This window comes from Phalacrocorax aristotelis, chromosome 3 (genome assembly GCF_949628215.1).
Source record: "Phalacrocorax aristotelis chromosome 3, bGulAri2.1, whole genome shotgun sequence".
Lineage (NCBI taxonomy): Eukaryota > Metazoa > Chordata > Aves > Suliformes > Phalacrocoracidae > Phalacrocorax > Phalacrocorax aristotelis.
This window is the reverse complement of record NC_134278.1, coordinates 85643226-85665762: the sequence shown is the minus strand read 5'-3', so window position 1 is coordinate 85665762 and position 22537 is coordinate 85643226. Positions and strand designations below refer to the sequence as shown.

The 22537-nt window shown below is 38.5% G+C and overlaps 1 protein-coding gene across 17 annotated transcripts in view; it reads right to left on the bottom strand.

The window, feature by feature from the left end:
* MACROD2 (mono-ADP ribosylhydrolase 2) overlaps positions 1-22537 on the bottom strand; it is a 911164-nt gene that overhangs the window by 275170 nt on the left and 613457 nt on the right. For all 17 annotated transcript variants that reach the window (XM_075088273.1, XM_075088274.1, XM_075088281.1 and 14 more), the window contains one exon: positions 20770-20800. In XM_075088273.1, the coding sequence (XP_074944374.1) occupies positions 20770-20800 (31 nt within the window). The remainder of the gene's footprint in view (positions 1-20769; positions 20801-22537) is intronic.

Here is a 22537-nt window from a genome sequence, read left to right as displayed (position 1 = left end):
TATTAGAAGTCAAGATTTTGGTTTCATTCTTTTTCTAGCATTTATAGGGAGTATGCTTGCAGGGGGACCACATCATGGATAAATGAGTTCTCTAACAGCCTTATAAAAAAAATATAGCAAGCAATGCTTCCCAGAGAGTCTCTGAGTAAACTGCTTCAGAGCTGTGCTGTTTACTGTGCTATGTGATGGAGCTTTTCTGTCTGTCAGGGTATTTCTAATGCCCATGTGGAACATTAAGGCTTCAAGCTGAGCATATTAAGGGAAGCAGCAGAAAGATACCACAACACTAAAAGGGAGAAGATCTCACTACTCTGGCAATTAGCATTCTCATACAGTAAGAGAAAGTATATACCCCGCAAATGCAAGTGGGAGAGGCACTTACACAGGTAGTTTTGCAATTATAAAATCTACCTATGCAAGTGCAGATGCAACATTTGCGTAAATTACGCAGCCATTTAGACACGTATGTAGCTGTTCAGGGGCTCAGGTACGTTGTTCTTAAAACACGCTATACACCATATCCAGAACTGCTATTCCAGAAACAAGTGTTGTACAGAGAAACGTTAATTGAAACAGGTTTCAAAGTGTACATGAGCTCCTTAAAGCAGAGTATTTAATCTTCTGCTTATCCATATATAGCAAGCAAGTTGGGTTTTTAGGGTGGCAACATAATACAGCAAAAGTAATTTGGAACAAAGTGTAAAGCACTAGTCAACTGTGAAATCTCCCATCACACACTGAATTGAACAGCAATGGGATATTGGCTTCGTTGTAGTTATGATTCCAACAAGGTTAAACATTTATTCTACCCACTGATTTAAATAAAAATGCATGGCTGTTCTCTACTGAAGCAGTGTGTAGAGAATCAATTCTACCTTCCTGAAGTGCCTCACTAATGCTTCAAGAGATAAAAACCAAACAAAACAACCTCCCCACACCTGCACCCTCTGAATTCTGCCTGCAACCGGTAGTTTTTCTAAAAAATGTGGTCCAACACAGTGACGCTTAACCTCTGCTGACACTATCTCAGGCCCTCCTTGACATGCAGTGCCCTGAAGCACTGAGGGAAGCTTAAGCATTCAGAGATCTGCTGTTCAGCAATAGGAATAAAGTAACGATCCTGGACCTCGCAAAACCCAGTTCCTTATGGAAATGCATCTTGCAATTGACTGCAAACTCTAACTGAAGGCTCGCCTGAAGTTGACATATTCTTGACATGCCTCTCCTTGCTGCAGTCCCTGACGTCTACTAAGGCATCTGCCACTACAGGCTGGGCAGGGGGAGAAGGGGGAGAAATTGCTCTGACAGGTTCTTTCTTCTCCCTGCTGCAGGATCTTTGTGCAGACAGTGGGAGCTGGGATGAAGTGCAGCAGGTTGGGGCAGAGGAAGAGGAGGAGAGGGAGGGAATGTAGGACCTCTTGCCGCAAGATGTGGTGCAGGGTTTTGGGGAGGAGGGCTGAATGTGCAGAGACAATATCAGGGCTGTCCATCTTTGCTGGAGCTCTCAGCATTTTGACTAGAATAGGGAGCACATTGTGACAGGAGTTACAAAGTACCAGGACTTGGGGATACACGTGTGTATGAGAGACATGACAGAAGGCAAGCTCCCCCAGCACAGACCAAGCTCCCCCACAGAAGGGAGATAACAGTACAAAAAGTCTGAGAAACTTCAGACGTACATAGGCAATGGACAAAAAATACAAAGTCACATAAAGAAAACAGCCTGTGTTGCCAACCCAGTGCTATCCTTTAAATCACTTCCACCACATTTAATTGCTCTGACAGATGCAACCCAAGGACCTAGCTGGATTATCTAAAACCAACAGAGTACTTGGTGAAGGCCATACACGTACAAAAACAAACAAAATAATCTGCCATTATTTCTACTGAAGCACAGTTCTTATCTCCTCTCTAAGGGAAACCAAAGATTTCCTAAGAGCACATAAAGAAAAATCAGCTGAAACTATATACACTCGCTCCTCATCAAAAAGAAAAGGGAATCAAAGATGTTCTTTTATGCTTTCCCCCAAAAGACATATATGGAAAAAAGTTCTAGGGCAGGTTGTGTGAAAAAGCAAGATACTGTGTGAGGCGTATCTAATCTACTTGGTTTACTCTTTTTAACAAGTACATTATTGATTCCTGCTTTGTGCATATTATTCACACTGTGGACTTTTTTTCCATTCTTGCCTCAGGCAGAGATAAACCATACTGAAGGGTCACACAGCCCAGCAGCTATTGTATTCAGGAAATTTACAACAGCTCAAAACTGCAATATTTCCAGATAATATCGAGTTCAAAAAAGCCAGTACATTGGGGGGGGGGGGGGGGGCATTTTATTTTTGATGCTTAATGGCTTCAGTTCTTCACTGTAGGCGTAGGGCACTTCAATACTACTACAACACCCGCTATGTGAATATTGCTAAAACAAGTGCTTGTGCAGGGTGTTTGACTTGACACATCATTGCACCATCTCAACATTTTATGCATTAATTTTTTAAGAGGAAGCATTTTTTCCTCCTTGCCAAGATGCTGCTTCATTTCTGTAGAAGTCATTTGCCTGGCAAGAGGTGAGCTCCATCTGAAAATGCATATCCTTCTTTTTATCCAGCAAGCGTCACAGTGCCCCTTATTTGATTTTATGCTACTTTATGTATCAGCAACCAGCCAATCTACTCTAGATGTGTAACTTCATTTCAGGCTGTATTCCAGCAACTTTGTGAACAAAAATTACATGGAAGCCACCAGCAGCTATTCAAACTTCCTCTCAATGCTGCACTGAAAACTCTTTCTGCTTTTTCTGTTACCTGAGATCATAGCAATATACATAAAAGGAGATATATGATTAGAAAGAGTTTTAGGGATTGGATTAATGGGAAAACTGGTTTAAAGAAAGCATAAAGAAAACTTGAAATTTAAAATGCTGATTTCAGCAAACCTGACTGGTTACAACTATGCATCTCATACTTCCGATGCTCTTAGCAAGTCCTCACATGCTGAAGAGTATAGAACAAACAATTGATGGCAAAAATACAAAAATACCATAATCGCTTGGAAAACTTTGACTCTTCATCCACCTTCTTTCTGTTTTTAAGGAGTCATTCACTCACTTGCTAATTACACATACCCACATTAGCACTCCCTTCTGGCAACACTTCTCCTGGGACTGACAATCAGCCCCTAGCATCAGCTGCCTTTTTAACCCACAACACTAGTTGACCAACAAAATATCCCAGTTTTCATCAGGTTCTTCAGTGGATCAAAAGAGCACAGCATTAACTGTCAAACAAGTATTTTTTTAAAATATGATTTCTTTTAGTATCTCTAATTTGCATTTCACTCACAATTATGCATTTACTGAGTCTTGCATACTTCAATCAAAAAGGAAATTAAATAACTAGTTAATGGCACTTCCAATCCCACAGATTCAAATCCAATTCAGTCTTGACATGAACTTTAGGTCTTATTAACACTTGTTTTAAATAGCATTTTCAGCATGTATTCTGACAAGTTGTCAGTGTGGGGGTTTGTTTGGGGTTTTGGGTTTTTTTTTTAATCATTATACAAGCAAATGTTTTCTGCTTTAGCAGGCAATAGAACTCTTCCTAATGTTTATAAAGGTTTAACAAATGCCAACATTTCTGGTTAATCCAACATTGGTAAATCTAGCTTTAAACTAAAAATATTTCATTTTGCGAGAGGACATTCTTCAGAGGGGAAAAAAAAAAACCCATACATGTTTTCCATGTCATTTTGAACAATATTCAAATTGATACAGGAGAAAGAGGAATGCCAATTGAAATTACAATTACTGTAGTCAGTAGCAATGCCCATATTTGAAAAGAAGGAACCTATGCTATGGTTGGTTATATCAAGCAGCAAAGGATATGGAAGCCTAAGAAATTTCTTTTGTCCAACAACCCAGTACAAATAAGAAGCTGATCTGGACAATTTAAATGTAAATTTCTTACCACCTATCAGACAAGTGAGATTAAAAGAGCACCACTTAAAAAACCCAGGTCCAACCTGAGTCTTTAAGTGAAAATTGACCTCCCACCTCAATTTCCTTTTAAATGTGGCCATGTGGCAGCAAAAGGGGTGGTGTATTCAAGCACTTTATTCAGTTTAGCTTGGGTATGCACTCAGCATGAGATGACACATGCTATGCCTGCGGAAAACAACACCTTTGAGACAGATCTACATACTCCACGCCGCAGCCAAACATAACCAATCCTCTCAGAAACGTGACATCCCAGGTATGTTAGCAACAGGTGTACAGAAAAGTGTTTAAACTCATTGGATGGAGAAATGTCATTGACAACCATCAATGACACAAACTAGGGGATATACAGGATCTTTAATTAGGGGAAATGTGAAAAAAAGGTGGGTGAGTTCAGAGAGTTTTTTACATAATTGAAACCAAATATGTTAAGAGTCAAGCTTACGAAGCAGCTTCATCTCATGTAATTTCCATTAATTTTATCAGATCAAAGGATCTTTCTATATATACAATTACATTCAAGATAGCTTGCATTAACACAACAGCTGCACATCTCCAAATTGTGAAAAATACCACTGCAAAATTTAGCAAGGCCAGGATACTTTCAGCAAATTATATAGTCTTCCTCACATGTCTGGGGACAGAAACCAGTTTAAAAAACCCCAAAACTGCGTGGAGAGAGAAAACTATCTCTGTATAGGACAAAATCTAGAGAAGTCAGGGCAATTCAGGCAGAGTTATAGAGGTTTTACCTCAGGTCTCCTCACGGGACTCACCCCTGGAGGGGAAAAAAAGCCTCTCCCAGCTCTACACCTTAAAACTGAAAAAGCCATTTCACAAACTCTCCTCCTCCCACTGCAGAGATCATGGAGAAGATAGCAAAGAATGTGTCTAAATTAAAATAAAATTAATAATATTTCCTGGTCTCCAGCTATGTTTTTGCTCTTGCATGGCATGCAGGTGTTGAGGCACTGGCAGCAGGGCCGCAGGGCCCCTGTGAGGAGGGCACAGGGCTGGCCCATGCCGGCTGCAGCCAGTTCTGGCCAGCTCCAGCACCCCACCACAGGGCACAGCCCAGCCGCTCCACAGTGCCAGAGGTGCCCCAGGGGAAGCTGGGTTTAGAAAGGGCAAAACAGTGCCCCACACTGAGGGGGAAAAACCAAAAAAGAATACGAGAAACAGCTCCACAAGTCCCTCTTGTGTGAGGTGGTAGAGGATTTGGCAGTGATGTTGAGCCCTAAGGAAGAGAGGGGTGCAGGGAACACCTTTGTCCCTCAGTATCCAAACCTATTTTAACTGGCAATAAACTGCCAAGTCTGTTTTACCTATGATGGTACTTGGCAAGTGATCTCCCTGCCTTTAACTCAACCCACAAGCTTTGTCATCTTATTTTACTCCACGCACACACAAACACACCCCTGCCCCCCCACCTGCTAAGGAGGAGGAGTAAGAGAGTGGCTGGGTGGGTATCTGGCGGCGCAGGTCATGCCACCACACTACCAGAGATTTCTCTATTGTAAAATATTCTACATATTCTATTCTTCTTTCATCAAAACACAGAATTTGAGAGACTGCAAAATGAAGTCACAATAACATGAAATAAAACAATAAAAAAGGCAGAGAACAGAAAATTAAGGCATGACAGTACTCATGCTGGTGAGACCAGCGTAACCAAAGCAGTACTGAGGGGGTAGGCGGGTTGTGGTAGGGGAGCAATTCTGGTTAGACTTTTCTAGTTAGATATACAAAACTAACAGACTGTCATTCTATAAGAAAAAAAAGCTGATAATTGCTAAAGAAAGGACCTCCACAACAAAACAGGAAAACTCACAGTACTAAGTCAAAACCAATGTGATCAATACTTATGTTTATTTTAACTATACATATTTCTCTATGAGCTTTGCAAAAACAATCTCATGCAGTTTGATGCTTAAGCAAATAAAATCTACTGAACCTACAGAAGCTACCTGGAGACAGGAAAAGAATAATGGTCTGAAAGTTTGTAGCGTTATGCCACTGAAAGACTGAACATTACTACTTAAAATTATTTCAGGAAGCAAAGGTGCAGTTGCTCTGTAAAGCAGTTAAGAATAAATAAAAATAAATTATACTAACACTGTAATGGGTACTAATCAAGCCATGTTATAACCACCATACGTCCTATACTCAGTATTTAACTTAAAAGTATTCTAGGAATAGAGAGAAAAAAGGTGGTGGACATCTGAATGAAAGAAGGATCTCCAAAATTCAGAAGGGTCAAAGAAGGAGGATTTGTATTCCTTAGAAAATAGGAGATTACAATTACCTCTAAGACACAAAAGATTTTGAACAAACAGAAAGACTAATTGCTGCAAAGTATATGAAGTTCATGCAAATACCAAAAGACGGGAAATGAACTCAGATTAAGAAACTCCCTCTGCAATAGGAATTTGGGAAAAATTTCTCTATGAGGGTTGGAAGAGCAGGAAGGAGAAAAAAAATGGTAATGATAGCAGCCAGACTAGCTTATGCAAACATTTTCAAAACTGGTTAGCAAACTATTTGAAGAAAGAGCTAGTATGCAATAATAGTGCCAAGTCAAAGGAGGAAACGATGCATGTGTGAGCTTCTGGGACATTTCTTGTGCTGAAATTTTAATATGGATCTTGTTTCCCATCAGTTCCCATCAGATTCCACATACACCTTTCTCATGTTCTGTGTATGTAAGAGTGGGATACCACCACCAGCTACACACTGAAAATAACTGATGATTCAAAGTATTGAGGTACTTTTGAAAAATCAGTAAACAAATGAAAAAAGCCACATGTTAATTTTAACAAAGCAAGTTCAGAGAGTGGAAAGAGATTGCTTTCTAAATGCAGTTTTAACAAATGAAGATGCTACCGCCCCAAGCAGCTCATCTCTGTCCCCCAGGAGTTACAGGCCACAACTCCTGGCATGTGGTGGCTGAGGGAACATGCAGGGTGTGCACTCTCACAGCAGGTAGAACAGGAGTAGCTAAATGGTGCTTAGATAGGACTGTCTGGGTGTTTTGGTGGTGGTGTTTTGTGTTGGGTTGTGGTTTTTTCCTCTTTTTTTTTTTATTTTTTTTTATTTTTGAAAGCAAAGTATCTTTTAAATAACTGCATCCAATGTGTATTAATGTGATGATACTGTCTTTAAGAGCTGAAAATTACAGACAGATAATTCAGGATTGGATTGAAGCACATGATTACCTCCTAGTGTTTATTAGATTTATTGTGAAGGAAGAGGAAGAGAGTTTCATCATCAGATCTGACATTTTTGGGGAAGAGTAGCATTATAATTTAGAGATCCACAGACATTAATGTATTTAGTAGGCAGTGAAAAAAACCAAGCAATAAATGCAGAGTATCCTAAATAGCAGGGATCATACATTAAAAGTTACAAAATTAAGACTACACATGAAATTGAGGCAGAACCATTTTGTTTAGTAAGTAGAAAACCAGTGAAATATGATGACAGTAAGAGCCATAAAAACAAATCATAAAAATAAGTAGATTAAAAAAAATTGTGGAGGTAAGAGAAAACATAAGACACTAAGAATGATAAAATGTGGAGCCAAGGCTGAAATGTCTTCAGTGCAAATATCAAGGTGACCTCTTCCTAACCGAAAGCTTTGATACAGTGAAACTTCAATAATTTATGAAAATTGGTCTATTAAGTGAACATAATTCATTATCCAATGCAATTTTTTAAAAGTACATAATTTCTTGAAATCATATGGAATTTAAGCATATGTTTATGAACTACAGAGTCCATGTTTTATTGGCATAAGTGCTGATGGAGAGACACTTCCATCTATTCCTTTTCAGAAAGTTTCAGCTTAGTTAAGGTCAACATAAATGCCAAGTAATCAACACGGGAAACTCAGAAGAAAGTCAACCACTAGGAAAAGAAATGTTGAAAACATGACACAAGCTAAGAAAGGATTCTGAAGTTAATTCTTTGCCATCAAATGCATGAAATTCCACAACTAGAACATCACTGACTGCCCTTGGTGAGACAAGTTTGAATATGCTGGCATTACTGAAGAAATTCCATAGTGGTGCAGTTAAATATTTCCACGTCACTTGTGCACAATTTTGAAAAACATCAACTGAAAATATACACGGGGAGTTGATGAAACCTTGCATATGCACATAAATTAAACAGCTAGAGATTCTTGTACATTCAGTTTGTCAGTTGTACATCCTCCACTGCTTGGTTGCCAAGCATGGTAAATAAAATCGCTACTTCTGACTACCTGTATTCAATAAAATGATGACAACTTATTAATCAGGCCACACAATAGCAAGACTTGTATAAGGTTCCACAACCTGAAATCCTCATTAGGAATGACATGGAAGCATTGCTGATATGCACCCTCATTACCTGCATCACAGCTGACTGCTTCAAATCTCACATCTTCCCCTGTGAAGAGCCTACTATGTATCTGTAAACTATTGCTTTACTGAAAACTAGTAAATTATAACTTAGGAAGTGGACAGCAAAATAAAATAGAAGATTCCTAGAGCACTGACCAGCATGGTCAGCATGGAAGTAGCATCACTATTTTCTTCTATATTGTATTTAGTACTATGGAAAATGCAGCAACTTTTCCTTTCTTTCTCATTTCAAGAACAAGGCTCTTTATTTTTCTAAAAGGGACAAAAATCATCTTCTCTTAATTAAGCAATGCCTCTTTAGCAACCAAATTGTTCTTTTCTCTCATTCCTAAAGCTGTGGAAAAAACTCACAAACCAAACAAAAAACCCCAGCAGTCATGTTCCTAATGGCACTTGGCTAAAAAAAGAAAAATGTTCTGGACTCATAATGGTCTGCTATATTGTGTTTACAAGCTACAACAAAAAGAATGGTCAAAAACCTTTCAGTGGTATAATGTTTAGCACCTATTATAGGCATAAGTATAACCTTACAGTAATTAAAGATGTAAGAAAATTATTAATGTTCTGAAGCCATAAAACTGCATCAGTTTTATGAAAAGCTATTAAGATTGCACTTTCTACAGCTCACAGCCTACACTGGGCAATTTATGCTGGTATGCATTCTGCATAAAACTGATGCTCATTTTTTTCCAACATTGGATAATGAACTGGTACATAAAGCTTAAACAACGCACCACACACTGGTCACCCCTGGAACAGTTGATTCACTCTCATCCTAAGGCTGCAACTGTTTTTTTTTTTAAGATTAGGTTCTAGATCTTCCTATTCTGTATGTTTCTCATCAGAATGCCCAACAGTTCACCCTGTCATCTTCTCCATTTTAGGAATACGCTTTTGATCATAAAAACTGAGAAACAGGAAAATGGATGCAGAAAACATGGTACCTGGCTGCCAGCTGCAACAATGTGCTACCATTTATACTGGCTCTTGTTTAGCTCAGAGATATCTGAACCAGGCCCTCCCCATGCAGGATCAGCATAGCATTATTCACATTGAACAGTACCTTCCTCATCAAGTGACATGTAAGTACTATTCGATCTGACTAAGCAAACCAGAATTTGGTTTTTGACAGATCAAGTCACAATGTGTGATGAATATGCTATTTTCCATATGGGATACTTCCAGCTCCTTGAAAGTGAAGGTTTAATGTTCTTATTGCAGAGAGAAATGAAAATAGAAGGGAACAGAAAGGCTTCCACTGCCACAGCACCATACAGAGTAAATTATTACCCTATAAGTAATATTACACATTATTTCTGTTAAAGGGCTCTTTCAAACATCACAGAGAGAAGGGAAGGGGGGGGAGGGGCATGGTGATAAGCTGCATTGTCCAAAACTAAATTTGGAAATGATAGATACAGTTTATCACCTAGTAATATATAGGAAAGTAAGCACTCCACTCTTTCATATATAATATATTGAAAGGAATAAAGAGAGACAGACAGACAAATCATTTACAAATCAGACTTTAAAGCAAAGTTCTTTCCAAGGGGCTAGGTACTCTTTCAAGAAAAAGTATCATAGCAAAGTCTTCTCTGCCCCAAATGAACTTTATAGGAAAGGTATGATAATCGGACCAGATTTCTCCTCTGCTGAAGTCGATGAAGTTAGAGTCAAAGCTAGTCTATTCCTTTAAATGCAATGGAATATTTCACAGCTAGTGCAAACCACTAGAGCTTCTTTGAAACCAAGGTATATTGACTATCTCCAGTGTGAATTTAGCTCTGTTTGCATTTTTAGTTACCAGATGAAAACCTAAAAATCATAGAAGTAGATAGTATGAAGAACATTATTACAAGTGGGTTGGTTAAAATAGGGTCTCATATTCCAAATATAACCCTAGAAGCCACACACGTGCCACACCATTCCAAGTAGTATGTAAGAAGAAAGCTAACTAGAACATCTACCAAAAGATCTCAAGTTTTTTCCATAGCTGACAGAGTAAATTAGATCTTTAGGCTGCTGTTTTTTTCCTTTCCATCCAGAATCAACCTAGGTCCCACTCCCTGGGACAATTTCACAGAGTAGTTATTGTCATTTAGACCTGCTAGCATAATTGCTGCTGTGACAGGCTTCTTGTGCAGTAACCAATATTAGTAAACAATATCCACCAAAGCCAAGGATCCACTTCAGTTTCTGTGGCACCAGACACAAAATCAAAATCACTACTCACAACATAATTTAGGTTGCGGTCTCTCCAGGGATCTTGTAAGCCACCGCACAGTGACTCTTCCTCCTCGAGACTAATCCAGGTGATCCCAATCCTACAGAAGTTATCAACAAGGTGCTGGGTGGCACTCGATAACCTTTATCGCACCCACCAAACCCTAGCGCCAAGAGCTAACAGTTGGTTTATGGGTGGTGCTGGTGACAGGAACACCAATGAGTCCCCTTGTTCAGCGTAACAGGGTGAATTGAAAGATTAGCCTGTCATGCAGGCATGAGGCATCATTTTTTTTCTGTGTTACATAGGTTGCCCCCTTCCCACAGCCTGTATTTGATTGTGATTAATTTGTCAAGGTTATAGCATGGAAAGGAAGAAATGGATTGCCAATTACAGTTAGTCTTCTTACAGAATACTCCTTGATCCAGTGTTATTCTGCAGTAGTGACAGCTCAGAAATAAACTGAATTCAGCTCTACTGAGCAGAAACCTGACCCAAAGCGTATTTTGAAGCAGGTGACTTTTCGCGCCCCCCTCTCTAACCAGCTCTTCAGTAAATGGTTGACTTCTATTCTGCCTGCCTGGCAGGTGCACAAAAAGACCATCCACATTAATTTTTGTAGGCACCTTGTTAAGATGTACTGAATTTCTGACTTAATGGTCTTCAACAAGGTGCACATTTGTTTCTGAACATCTCACCCTGAGTAAGCCTGAAGAGGAATTTAATATGTGTACCATTACCCCTAAGTAAACAAAACCAGCAACAATTCTGCTCTGTACAGAAGCTCTTAAAAGCATTTAAACTTTCTCCTGAACAGTGTTCACAGAAATCTGAATTTGGACTCTTGCTGCATTTCCTCTGCAGTAAACCTCATGTCCTCACAAGCTGTTTAATATTTCATTAATATGAACAACTTAAATTGAAATCAGATTCTGATAGATTAATGAAATAGGTCACAATTCCACAACAACCTATTTTTTTATTAATAATTATTAATATGGAATTTGAGAAATAACGCCTTGGTCCCAGCAAGGCATGCACGCAATTCATTTTATGCACAGATACAACCAGCAGGAAATTACTCAAGGTACATAAATTCAAAGCATGTGTACAAATCTAACTTTCTATTTCCTTAGAAATTCAGTTAAAAAAATCCCTTTCCCTCAAGAAAATCCAGACCACTGTAATAGATGCTTCCTTCTGTTGTTGTAATTCACTGTATTTTATACTGTTGTCTTGGGCATCACCTCTTCAGCAGAAAAAAGGTAAATGTGTTTCCAACAGTCAGCTGCATGCAATGGCTTACAACGCGTTCTGAAGACAAAAACACACAGCTCTCTTCCAAGCCCAAGTGGCCTTCCATTAACAGAACTGCCACCAAGGTCTGCAGTGTGCAGCAGAATACATCTCATAAACAGGATCCCGGCTTAGGTACAGGATTAGTCATTTGTTACACTGAATCATCCAATTTTGCTATTCTTCTTCTGCCTCAGCAGCAGTTGCCCTTTCCAATGATATGTGGTAGCATTCCTACCTAGCAAAGATGCAGAAAAATGGACAACACAGTGAATGACCCTTGGAGGCAGAGACACCTTTAAATTGTCTTTCAGGTACTTCGATGAGACTCAGAATAGCAAGTCTATTCTGTCAATCTTTTATTTTGTTTCAGGAGAAAGAAAAAGTATGTGCCCTAACGGCAACACATTTTTATCTTTCACTGGCCACCTAAAAGCCCCAGTATTCTCACACATACTTCTTCCACACTCCTTGAAGCAACCTTCAAGCATATGAATGAGAGATAATCTTAGTAACGTAGCATAAATTTAAGTATATGGTGACTTTCTGTATTTGGACTGGAGTAGTATTTAGGGTCTCCAACACTGGCTAGGCCCGTTATGACAGGTATTGTATAAATACATAGTAAGAAACAAATGTCTGCTATGGAGAACAAAAAACAGGACAAATAAAGGGCAGCTCTACGATATTCCGTGGCCAGTCCAGACCATAGTATCACTGTTTGCTAGAAATAAGGGAAGATTGAGAAAAAGGAGCTGTTTTCCTAAGGCATTTACTAATGCAGTCACAGGTGTTCAATAAGATACAGTTAACACATTTGTGTTAAAACTAATTGACATACATCACACTACAAATATTACTCCTAGTCAAGTTCAGTGTCTCAGGGCTTTCAAGAACTATTTAAGGACACACAAGCATAGACTAGTATGTCTATTCTGTTCTCATGGAATAAGTTTTAAGCTGTGAGTGGGAGTCAATTTTAACTGAATATACTTAAAAGTTCTCATTTGTAAGCAACAAATAAAACAACTGTTTAATATTAAAATGATTGTGGGTGATCATCTAGGACTGAAAATCTTACCCAAGGCACTTTTTAGATCCTTTTCTAGCCGCTGAAGTATAAAGAATTTGTGTTGTATAACTAAGATTATATACATGACTAGTTATGCAACAGTGCACGGGTAAATTAAATCGCTGATAATACAACACACATCAGTTCTAGCGCAAGTTTTCAAACCCAGGAGTAGTTTTACAGCTGTCAAGATGATACCTATTCTTCTTTAACTAGATTAATTTTATATGAAGTTCCTCCTTTCAAGGAAGCTCAATAGCATCATGAAATTTGACTGAAACCATTAAACGAGCTGTCTGTCTTTTTACAATGCGTTTAAAACTCAGAGGTAACACACTAAGTTGTCACACTACATTTAATCATGAATATGGTTAAAGACACCCACAAGAACACAATGTTCTCCTTTTGGAAACAAAACCTGCTTTGCTCTAGCACCTGATGAGATCTCACCAAGGAATCTGAAATAATGGTGTGATTCCCCGGTATGAATCTCACTTGTCAATGAAGAAAACATCTAAGCAGCTTGGAATCACAGAAAAACCCAGGTTGGAAGGGCAACAGCACCTCTGAGGTCATCTGGTCCAACCATCTGCTCAAAGCAGGACAATTTCAAACTTGGATGAGATTACTCAGGACCTCAGAGAACCCTAAGAGAGCACATCTTTGCTTTTGAATGCTGATTTCTCAAGATGAAAATAAACGTAGAGAAGTAGTAATGAATAGCAATATACATGCTTAACTGGTTGATTTAATGATCTGATTTAGTTATCTGAATAGGTATCCAAACGATTACACTAGTTGATAGTAGCCTCTTAACTCTTTGAGACAGTAATTTTTAAGTTATCTTGGGCCAGTTCATTCCTTTATGTGCTTTTAAAGCTAAATGAAGTGAAACTGCATAATTTTGAACTTGGGCATCCTTCTGCTGCTGGATTCTTCTGCGATGCTGTGGTATGTTACAGTCATGCCAATGCAAATGGTAGAATTCACTAACAGATTGGTCTCCAAGTTCAGTTTTCTGGGGGAAGGGGAAAGATTATATCAAAGAAAAAATTTGGATAGTATAAATGGGCCTTTTACCAAGATGTAATTTATACTTCATGTATCTTGTTAATTTAATGTCTCCAGGTCAAGGTCCATATATCTTTATTTTCTTACTTAAATTCATTTCTTAACAAATTAGCTTCAAAGAGCTTCAGCTTTTCCTGACTGTAATGCCATAAAACAAACACATAAGGTTATCCTGCTGACATCAGTCAGCAAAATTTAGAAAAGGGAATTAAGTTATAATCTTGGCACATAACAATACGGAGTTTTAACTTTCATTGTGGCAATTGAGACATTCTTAATTCTTCGAATGAAAAACCATAAATACCAAAACAAACATGATATCTGACCAGCTGGAGCCCTGTTTGTGATATCAGCAATATGTTTTCTGAATACCAGAGATCTTTTCCAACTCTTTTATACTTTGCAGAATAGTTTGCCTGGGAAAAAAAATACAAAAAATTAAAGGAAAAAGGGGAAAAGTACCCAAAGTCCGCCATATTTTTGATGCCTTTGGAGATGTTACTGGAGAGTTTTCTTCAACAGTCTGCAGGTATCTCTATAGCTCATTGCAACAGCAATTAGACATGAGCCATGCTAGGAGCTTCAAGATGTAAGCCACTACAAAATATGAGCAAGAGAGCACACAAACAATTGTTTCTTGCAGAGTAAAAAGACAACAGTGAGGCTAAAGAATATGGGCAGAAGTTGCAAGCTTGAAGGGGGCAATTAACATACGCAAATATGAACTCAAGCAGTGAGCCTAACAAAGTAGCCAGGCTTTCCAGACTTTACAAAGCCTTAAGTTCTTCATGCTTCTGCTGGTTTTAAAAGAAAAAAAAGTAACTACGTAGACTCTCTATCTCTTCCTAAAAAGAAAAAGGAAAAAGGCAAAAAGCAAGGCAATGAGGCAACTGAGTATTCAGAGTTCAACAGCCTAAGCTTTCAAAGGGAATTTTTTAAAGGACAGTCATTTTAATGAAGGACAGGATTTGTCCCCTAGTATTCAAGGGGAATGATGTAAGTTGGACCAGTCAGCAAGAACTTCAGAATAGATTAAATTCTAGATAGTCTAACTACAATATCCCTAAAATGCCCATTTCCACTGAAAAAAGAGAGCTTCCTAAGTGCCTCACCCAGAATCAAGTTTGAGCTTCTCCTTGCTAAGTGTGTTATGTGTCTCTTAATTTTAGACTGTTGAGAGCTCATCGATTTACACTTTCCAGTAATAATTTTTTTAGTATTTAAAATAGGGGAAGAGACAAATTAGTTTCATGGACACTGCACTGTCTGAAATAAGAACACTGTTAAATAATGCATGCAACAAATTTTTATACAAGTAGTAATTAGATCTCTAGGATTATTTGAATATTATAATAGTCATTTCATAGCTGTTACTATTATTAATTTTATTAATAAACTCAGTTAGCTGGTGATCAGTCCCAAAAGCAGCATAAAAAAATGAGTTATCATATATTTTCATTTTTACTAAAATATTACATTACACAAATTATGGAGTAAATAACAAAATGAAATTAACTTCCCAATGAGTTACAAAAAATGACTGTTAAAACCACACAGCAGTGTCAAAAAAGTTGATGTAGTCTGAGTTGAGGGAGGAGGAGCTGCTGATCAGGTTAAAAAATTGGCTTAGTAATAAGAGACAATCTTCTTAATGGGAACTTTCCTTATATGACCTATTGGATTTTACTTACTTTCCCTCCCTCACCCAGTCACAGAATTTATATGATAATATCCATTTTCCTAGGTCACCATAATTGACATCACAATATTCAAATGCTGATGTTCACCTACAACATCAGGCCACTGTCATGGTTACAGGGACGCAAAGCACCGGACTGGGTATAAATAACAAGACTGCTTCATGGTTACCTATTACACATTTGTGTATAGTGGCCCTGAAAAATTTGCAGCTAAGTCCTTTCTTGGAAAGATGACAGTGCAACCCTTATTAGAACTGCTCATTAAAGAAATACATATCTTAGGAATGAAACGCCAACAGAAAATGAGAAGAAACAGATGGGAAAGATGAAAATAGATTGCTTCAACCTTTAGCCCTGTGTCAGGAATTTATTCTGCCTTTGAAAACATTTGGTTTAGTCTTCTGACTCAAATTTTCAGAGGGCTTTTATAATCCTTCAGTAGCACACCTGTCAATTAATCCCTTGTTATAATCTATCTTGGATCACCTCATGGGGAGAAGAGCTGACGGATACGCTCCCATCCCTCTGTGGATTGGCAGGATTAATCATTCTTTGGATACGGAGGATGACACACTGGAGGTCAGGAGAGCTGTGACATGAGCTAGTAGTAGACTAAGGGACCTCTCTCCCCAGATAAAGACAAACCAGAGCAGAGGATTTGCGATCCCTCCCTGCATCCTGCCTTGAGAACGTATTATATGCTTCTATTTCCTATACACGCTGCATACTTTACTCTTTTTTTTTCTTTCCTTGCTTTCTAAGCTTGCTTTTCAGACTTTCCTGTAGCAACACATAATAAATGCAACCTTGCAATGTTTTGCCTTGACCAGGCCAAAAGCTACAACTAAGCCTAAGTGGCCTGATTCTAAAAGAAACAAGTCTTACTGCAATATAACAAAGGTGTTTGAAATGTGGTGAACCTGTGCGTTTCCACTGCCTAAATCACCACAGACACATTCTGCACTCTCATGACTTTTGGTCTTTTTCTTTCCCTTTCTTTCTGTGTTTTTAAAAGAAATGCAAATAGGCATTCATATGGGCTGCCATTATCTCTTTTTCCTCAGAAAAAGATAGATGATATAATTTTAGTGAAAGTCAAGCTAAGGTAAAATATACAGCTACACTCATGTAGAGGCAAAAAGAAATACCAACTGGAGATTTCTCATAAAGTTTTATCTTTTTATCCCTCTTTCCTTCCCTCACCACCCACCCCCCTTAAGTTTGAAATAAGATTTAAATACTAGCTTATATTGCCAGAGAGCAGCTTATGTTGCCAACAAATGTACCTCAGAACAGAAGCCAAACCCTGTATTACTGTAAAGTAACAGTAAGAAAGTAACAAATAGGTGTGCATAGACCATAACATCTTCAACTCCTTCCATACGTAGTCCACCCCATAATTATCTCTCAACAGAGTATCATGACAAACATGAACATTCCTGTCTTATCATATCCATCTGTGCAGCCTTGTTTTAATTTTGCAGCTCATAAGGTTTGTAGCACCCTATCAGACATCCCTGTTCACTTTGCAGGCTGCAAAGACCAGAACTTATGGATAGCTTCTTAAAGACATGATAATGAGGTGCTCTTCCATAAAATCTACTGAAGAAGGTTTTTTTTCCTCCCCCTTCTGGAAGTACCTCAGACATAACAAGATTATAATTATGGGCAAAGTGGATGTGTAAATGGTGATCTACTTTGTATGAGGTGAAAATTTCACACACTATAGCCTAAAATAACACATTTTACCCTCTCGACTACAGAATTGTCTGTAGATTTATTTTTATCACTTGTTAATTTTTTTTTTAAACAGATAGTAAAATTGCTTTGAAAAAGGGAAAAGAGACAAAATGTAAGAAAATACCTAAAAATGTAGCTGGCCTACAGATAAGCTGCAGATAAGGCTAAGGTTGCACTCTTGCTCATGTTTGAATATTACTGAAGCTACTGAGGATCTGTCACCTGATACTCCAGTACCTCCCCAAGAACACGGAAGTGACACAAGCCCTCTGTACTCCTCCTGAAGCAGTTTTGTTTGTGAAACTTCATGCTCTTGTTATAAAGGAAAGCAGTTATTGCAACAGAGGAGAGTAACCGAGGGTTCCATGGGGATTACGAGTCTTCTCAACCTTTGCTTTCTTAGACTGATTATCAGTTTATAAGCATATTAGAGGGGACAGGGATCTCTTAGGAAAAGATAACACCTCCTTTCCAAAGTGCCTGTGGGTAGAACCTTACTTGTTTGGCAGTGCTTATAAACATTCAGCATTGGTTGCTTTCTACTCAATTTTAAAAAAAATTAATCCCTCAGTTGAAGCTATCAGACTTCTAAAACAAAGATCCCTCATGAGTGAATTTGTTGCCAGCACTCTGAATAGGAGCACATTAAAAATCGAAGTCTTGACTCCTGGCAGAGTGTCTTAATGGCAAATGGCCTTCTCGGGGCTTTAACTTGTTCAAGCTGGAACATCCACAGTGCTATGGGTGGAAATAGTGTTTGGGGATGAAAGGCAGACCTTTCCACGATCCAACACCCTTCTCATGAAAAGCAGTCTGCCCTTAGTCAAAACCTCAGAAAGGGGCTTGCTTGCTTGTTTCTTCCCAGTTTCCTTTTTATGGGAGAAAATTAGTGCTCTGCAGTGATGCAAACAGGAAAGGATAGCTCTCCAGAGAGGTCTGACTACTCTCATAATAATAAGAATAGAAAAAGCAAGCAATCTAAGCATTTACAAGACTTTGGAGCAGAGAGCAATCCAGATTCTTAAACTGAATACACTCAGTTGTGTCTTGCAAATTTGTCCACTTCCATTTGGAGTTGAAACTCAATTCTCAGCCAAGGGTTTTTGAAGGGACAGCATTTTTTCGTATGGATCTGAGGTGAGACATCAAGGCTGTACGTTCCTTCAGTAACATTTTATTGGGGTAGTCCAGTGTTGCATAAAGCAACGCTAATCAGCTAGGCCACCAGGAATGAAGTTGATTCACTTGCTTGTCTAGACGCTGACTTTATCTAAAGGAATGTGCACGTGTAGAGGGGAAAACCACAACAAAACCAAAAAGATGAAATTGTTGCTTTGAGGGCTTTGGGTGTACTCGACACCTCAAACACATCACACAGCACTATTTTAGCACTGCAACTGCTATCAAACATTCTTGGAAATATCAACACCTGAAGTCTGATGCAGGGTTGCCTTTTTAATTACCACTCTCAGGCAGTATGTCTGAGAGTCTGAAAAGAAGGTAAGTATTTTTTTCACTGAGAAATAGAAAGTATTTATTAAAATGTAAACAGTAAAATCAATTAGAGATTGTATTCCCAAAACAAACAAACAAAAAAAGCAGACTCAGAAAAACAGAGTACTTCACCTTTGGAAATTAATTATGATACACTTCTGCTGAAAACAGCAAACAGTTACTGAAAAAGCATCTGCCACATTGTGTAATATTTCAGTAGTGCCACAGCTTTCCAGTTAAAATCAATACTAACTTCAAGAAAAGCATCCATTACCTCAGGGAAGAAAAACTCAAGATTCCTACCAGAGATTCTTTTCAACTTTCTTTAGTGACTTCAGGGAACCTTATTCCTCACCTGCTGAGACCTTTTCTATTAACTAGGCCAATTCTAAAACAAAATGAACTATTATTTTTGTACATTCTACTTACAAGTAATTTCCGTGTATTTACAGCATGCTTTGCCTGTTTTTGTAAAGTAATAATAAAAATGCGTCTACGGTAAAGATCAAGATTTAAGCTAAAGAGTCAAGAACTGAAGTGCAGAGCTCCTCTTAAAGTTCAAGAGGGGGACCTGAACTGAGGACCAAGGCAGAGCTTTATCCAAAACCAGGTTCATATTCAGTGACTTCTAGTGCTTGTGGAAATGGCATCTGCATGTTCTCCTGCAGTAATGAAAGTGCAGTTCAAGTAGAAGAGGATACAGCACACAAAGTAATGCTGATTCTACCTTCTGAAGCCTAACTTGGATTTATGATCATCAATTTTTAAATAAGAGGTCATTGAAAAAGAAGAAGCAACCTTAAATACACCTGTCACTTCCCCCCACGCATCTGCAGTATCTGATTAGTCAAAACTCAGATTAAGTTGTCCAGAAATCACTATATCCAGCTATTGCATACTATAGTGGTACATGATGGCTGCATTTTTTTGTATATATTGCTGCTTAGCGTGTTTCTCTAAAACTCTTTAACTGTACAGGTAATCCAACCTACTATCATCTGTATTCACCTAAATGAAAGAAAATGGAAGAAAACTCAGCCTATGTTATTTTTAAATGGAAAAAAAAATTTCTGTCCCCTTGTAAATTTGCATGTCCTCTCATAAATGTCTCCATATTTTTTCCAAATAGCTTGTCTTTTTCCTCCTTCAAGTATCACGCCCACTTCTTCCACAACGTCAACCAAAAAGAAGCTGACTAGTAGTGATAGATTGCCTTAAGATTACAACAAAGCCAGTGATTAACTTTTACTACAACCCTTTCCCCCCAGTTCTTCAGGCAGTATTAATTTCTGTATGAAGTAATAAACAAACAGTGTGGAAGCACAACTCAAGGGAGCTGAGAAAGTTTCACATTATTCTAGCAAGTTTGCTCTAAGAAGCAAACTTTCTAGACTTTTTGCCCAGCCTTGCGAATAAAGGAGTCTTGCTTGCTTGCCTTCTGGATAGAAGATTTTGACAAAACCATATTTTTCCCTGTTGAAGGCACAGCACCATGTTTAAGAGTTACCAGAACTGCAGAAATGTAATCACAGCTGTGGGCCTCAGCTCGCAGGCTAAAGGTTGTGCTAAAGGCTGCACAACAGCATCCACTTACCAGCATGCTAGTATACAGCCATAGTCTTTGGGTCTCTGTTATTTAACACAGTATAAACAGATTTGCAAGGCAAAATGACTGACAAGACATCTTATAAGAAATATCACTGTTTAAAATAGTAATAATAGGAAAAAACAAGTAAGCGATAAGTGACACCTAAGGTCTTACTTACCATAAATTCCTGTTGAAATACAGGGAAATGCCTGTAAAACAAATGGAAAAAAAATAATCAGTGGGATTTCTGTTTGCTGAACTTTTTTATCAAAACCAAGGGTATCTTTAAATTAATGTTTTTCAACACCCAGGGATTACAAGTTGTAGCCTTCAGTGTTACGGCATTCAATTCACAGGCATTTTCATGTCATTATATGAAACATAGTCCATATGTTTTTCTTGCTGCCATGTTAATAAAACCACATTCTTTTCCTCATCTTGAGGAAATCACTATTAAAATTGCCTTTGAGCTAAAAAATAACACCATAAGCTAGTACGGTAGAAGAAAGTAATATTCTCTGGGTAGAGTTAGACAATGTTTCTTCAGTAGCAAAGTAAGCTTGGCCAGCTTAAACCCTGCCCTGCCCCTCTGCCATACCCGTGTTCACTATAACCTCCTTTGTTTCTGAGCCTTTAATTTTTAACTTCAGGTCTTTCAGACATGTGGTTTATGATGTGACCCAACACAGCTATACTGGTACAAGTAAAAGGCTTGCAAAGTGGTGCAGTGAGAGGAACTAGAAGATGCTGGGTGAAAAGAAAGGGTAAATTTTTGTGTCAGCTTGAACAGCAAAGAAAATGCAAAAAAGATGGTTATATACACGGTGCCAGCAAGAACAACAATTTATGTTTCTCCTAGCCCTATATGTTGTCTAGAGAGTTGTGTTTCTGTGACCCAGAGGCAGTCTTCCACCAGGAGAAAACAAAGCTGTATATGGTTTCACAAGACAGACAATTTTCTTTCTGTGCAGTTGATATGTGATATCACCTTTGCCTCTCACCTCTGGACTGACAGCGAACACAGCTCAAAGGTACAAGAGCACCTGGGACCAAAGCCTCAAATATCCACCCTCAGGCTCCCTCCAGATCCCCTGGCGATAAGTCATCATACAAAAGAAAGGAATTCTTCCTTACTTAACCACACAGGAAAACATTATTCAAAGCTAATGCTTGTTTTATATTTAACCAGGGAATTAATTAGGGAATGGTGATTAAGAAAGCAGAGGTCTAATGGAAAGAATACATCCTTCTCTCCCCTCTGAAAATACTTAAGTAAAATAAAGTGGGGGAGAATTATAGTCTCATTCCTTCTCACAACTACTACAACTTACATCCTGAAAAATACTTAATTTTGTAGTTTGTACCCAATAAATCACAATGAATCAGCCCTTTAAGGAAATGAGGAATGGAGTAGAAAAAAACCCCACACACATGGTTACAGAGCTCAGGCTGAGGTGGCAACAGATGCTCCAGCAATAAGAGACATAAAAGATTATTTTGTCCAGTTTAGCAACAGATTTTTGAAATTCACCACTGTTCACACGGTTTCACACGTTAAGAGATAATTGCTCCCAACAAGTGTTTTGTTTTCAATTTTTTCCCACAAGTCAAGTAATGGCACGTGCTTTAGATAATCTTATCAGTCACAAGGAAGAAGTAACAGAGTATTCAGGTTCCTTCATTAACAGGCCCTGCAACTCTGGGCAAGAGGAAGCAACCCTCCAGGGCCACTGGTGACTTCAGATCCCCACACACTGGGCTGGGGAGGCTCTATGGCCCCCAGGAACCAGAAGCAGCACAGTGCATTGGTTGCCCCTGCATGACCCCATATTTATCACCTTTGCAAAGCAAAGGATATCTGGCTGATACAGCCTCCAAGCAAGATGCATCTATGTAAAGCCCTGATGTTGATCTTGAAAGTATTTACAAGACTGGCCTCTGCGCTA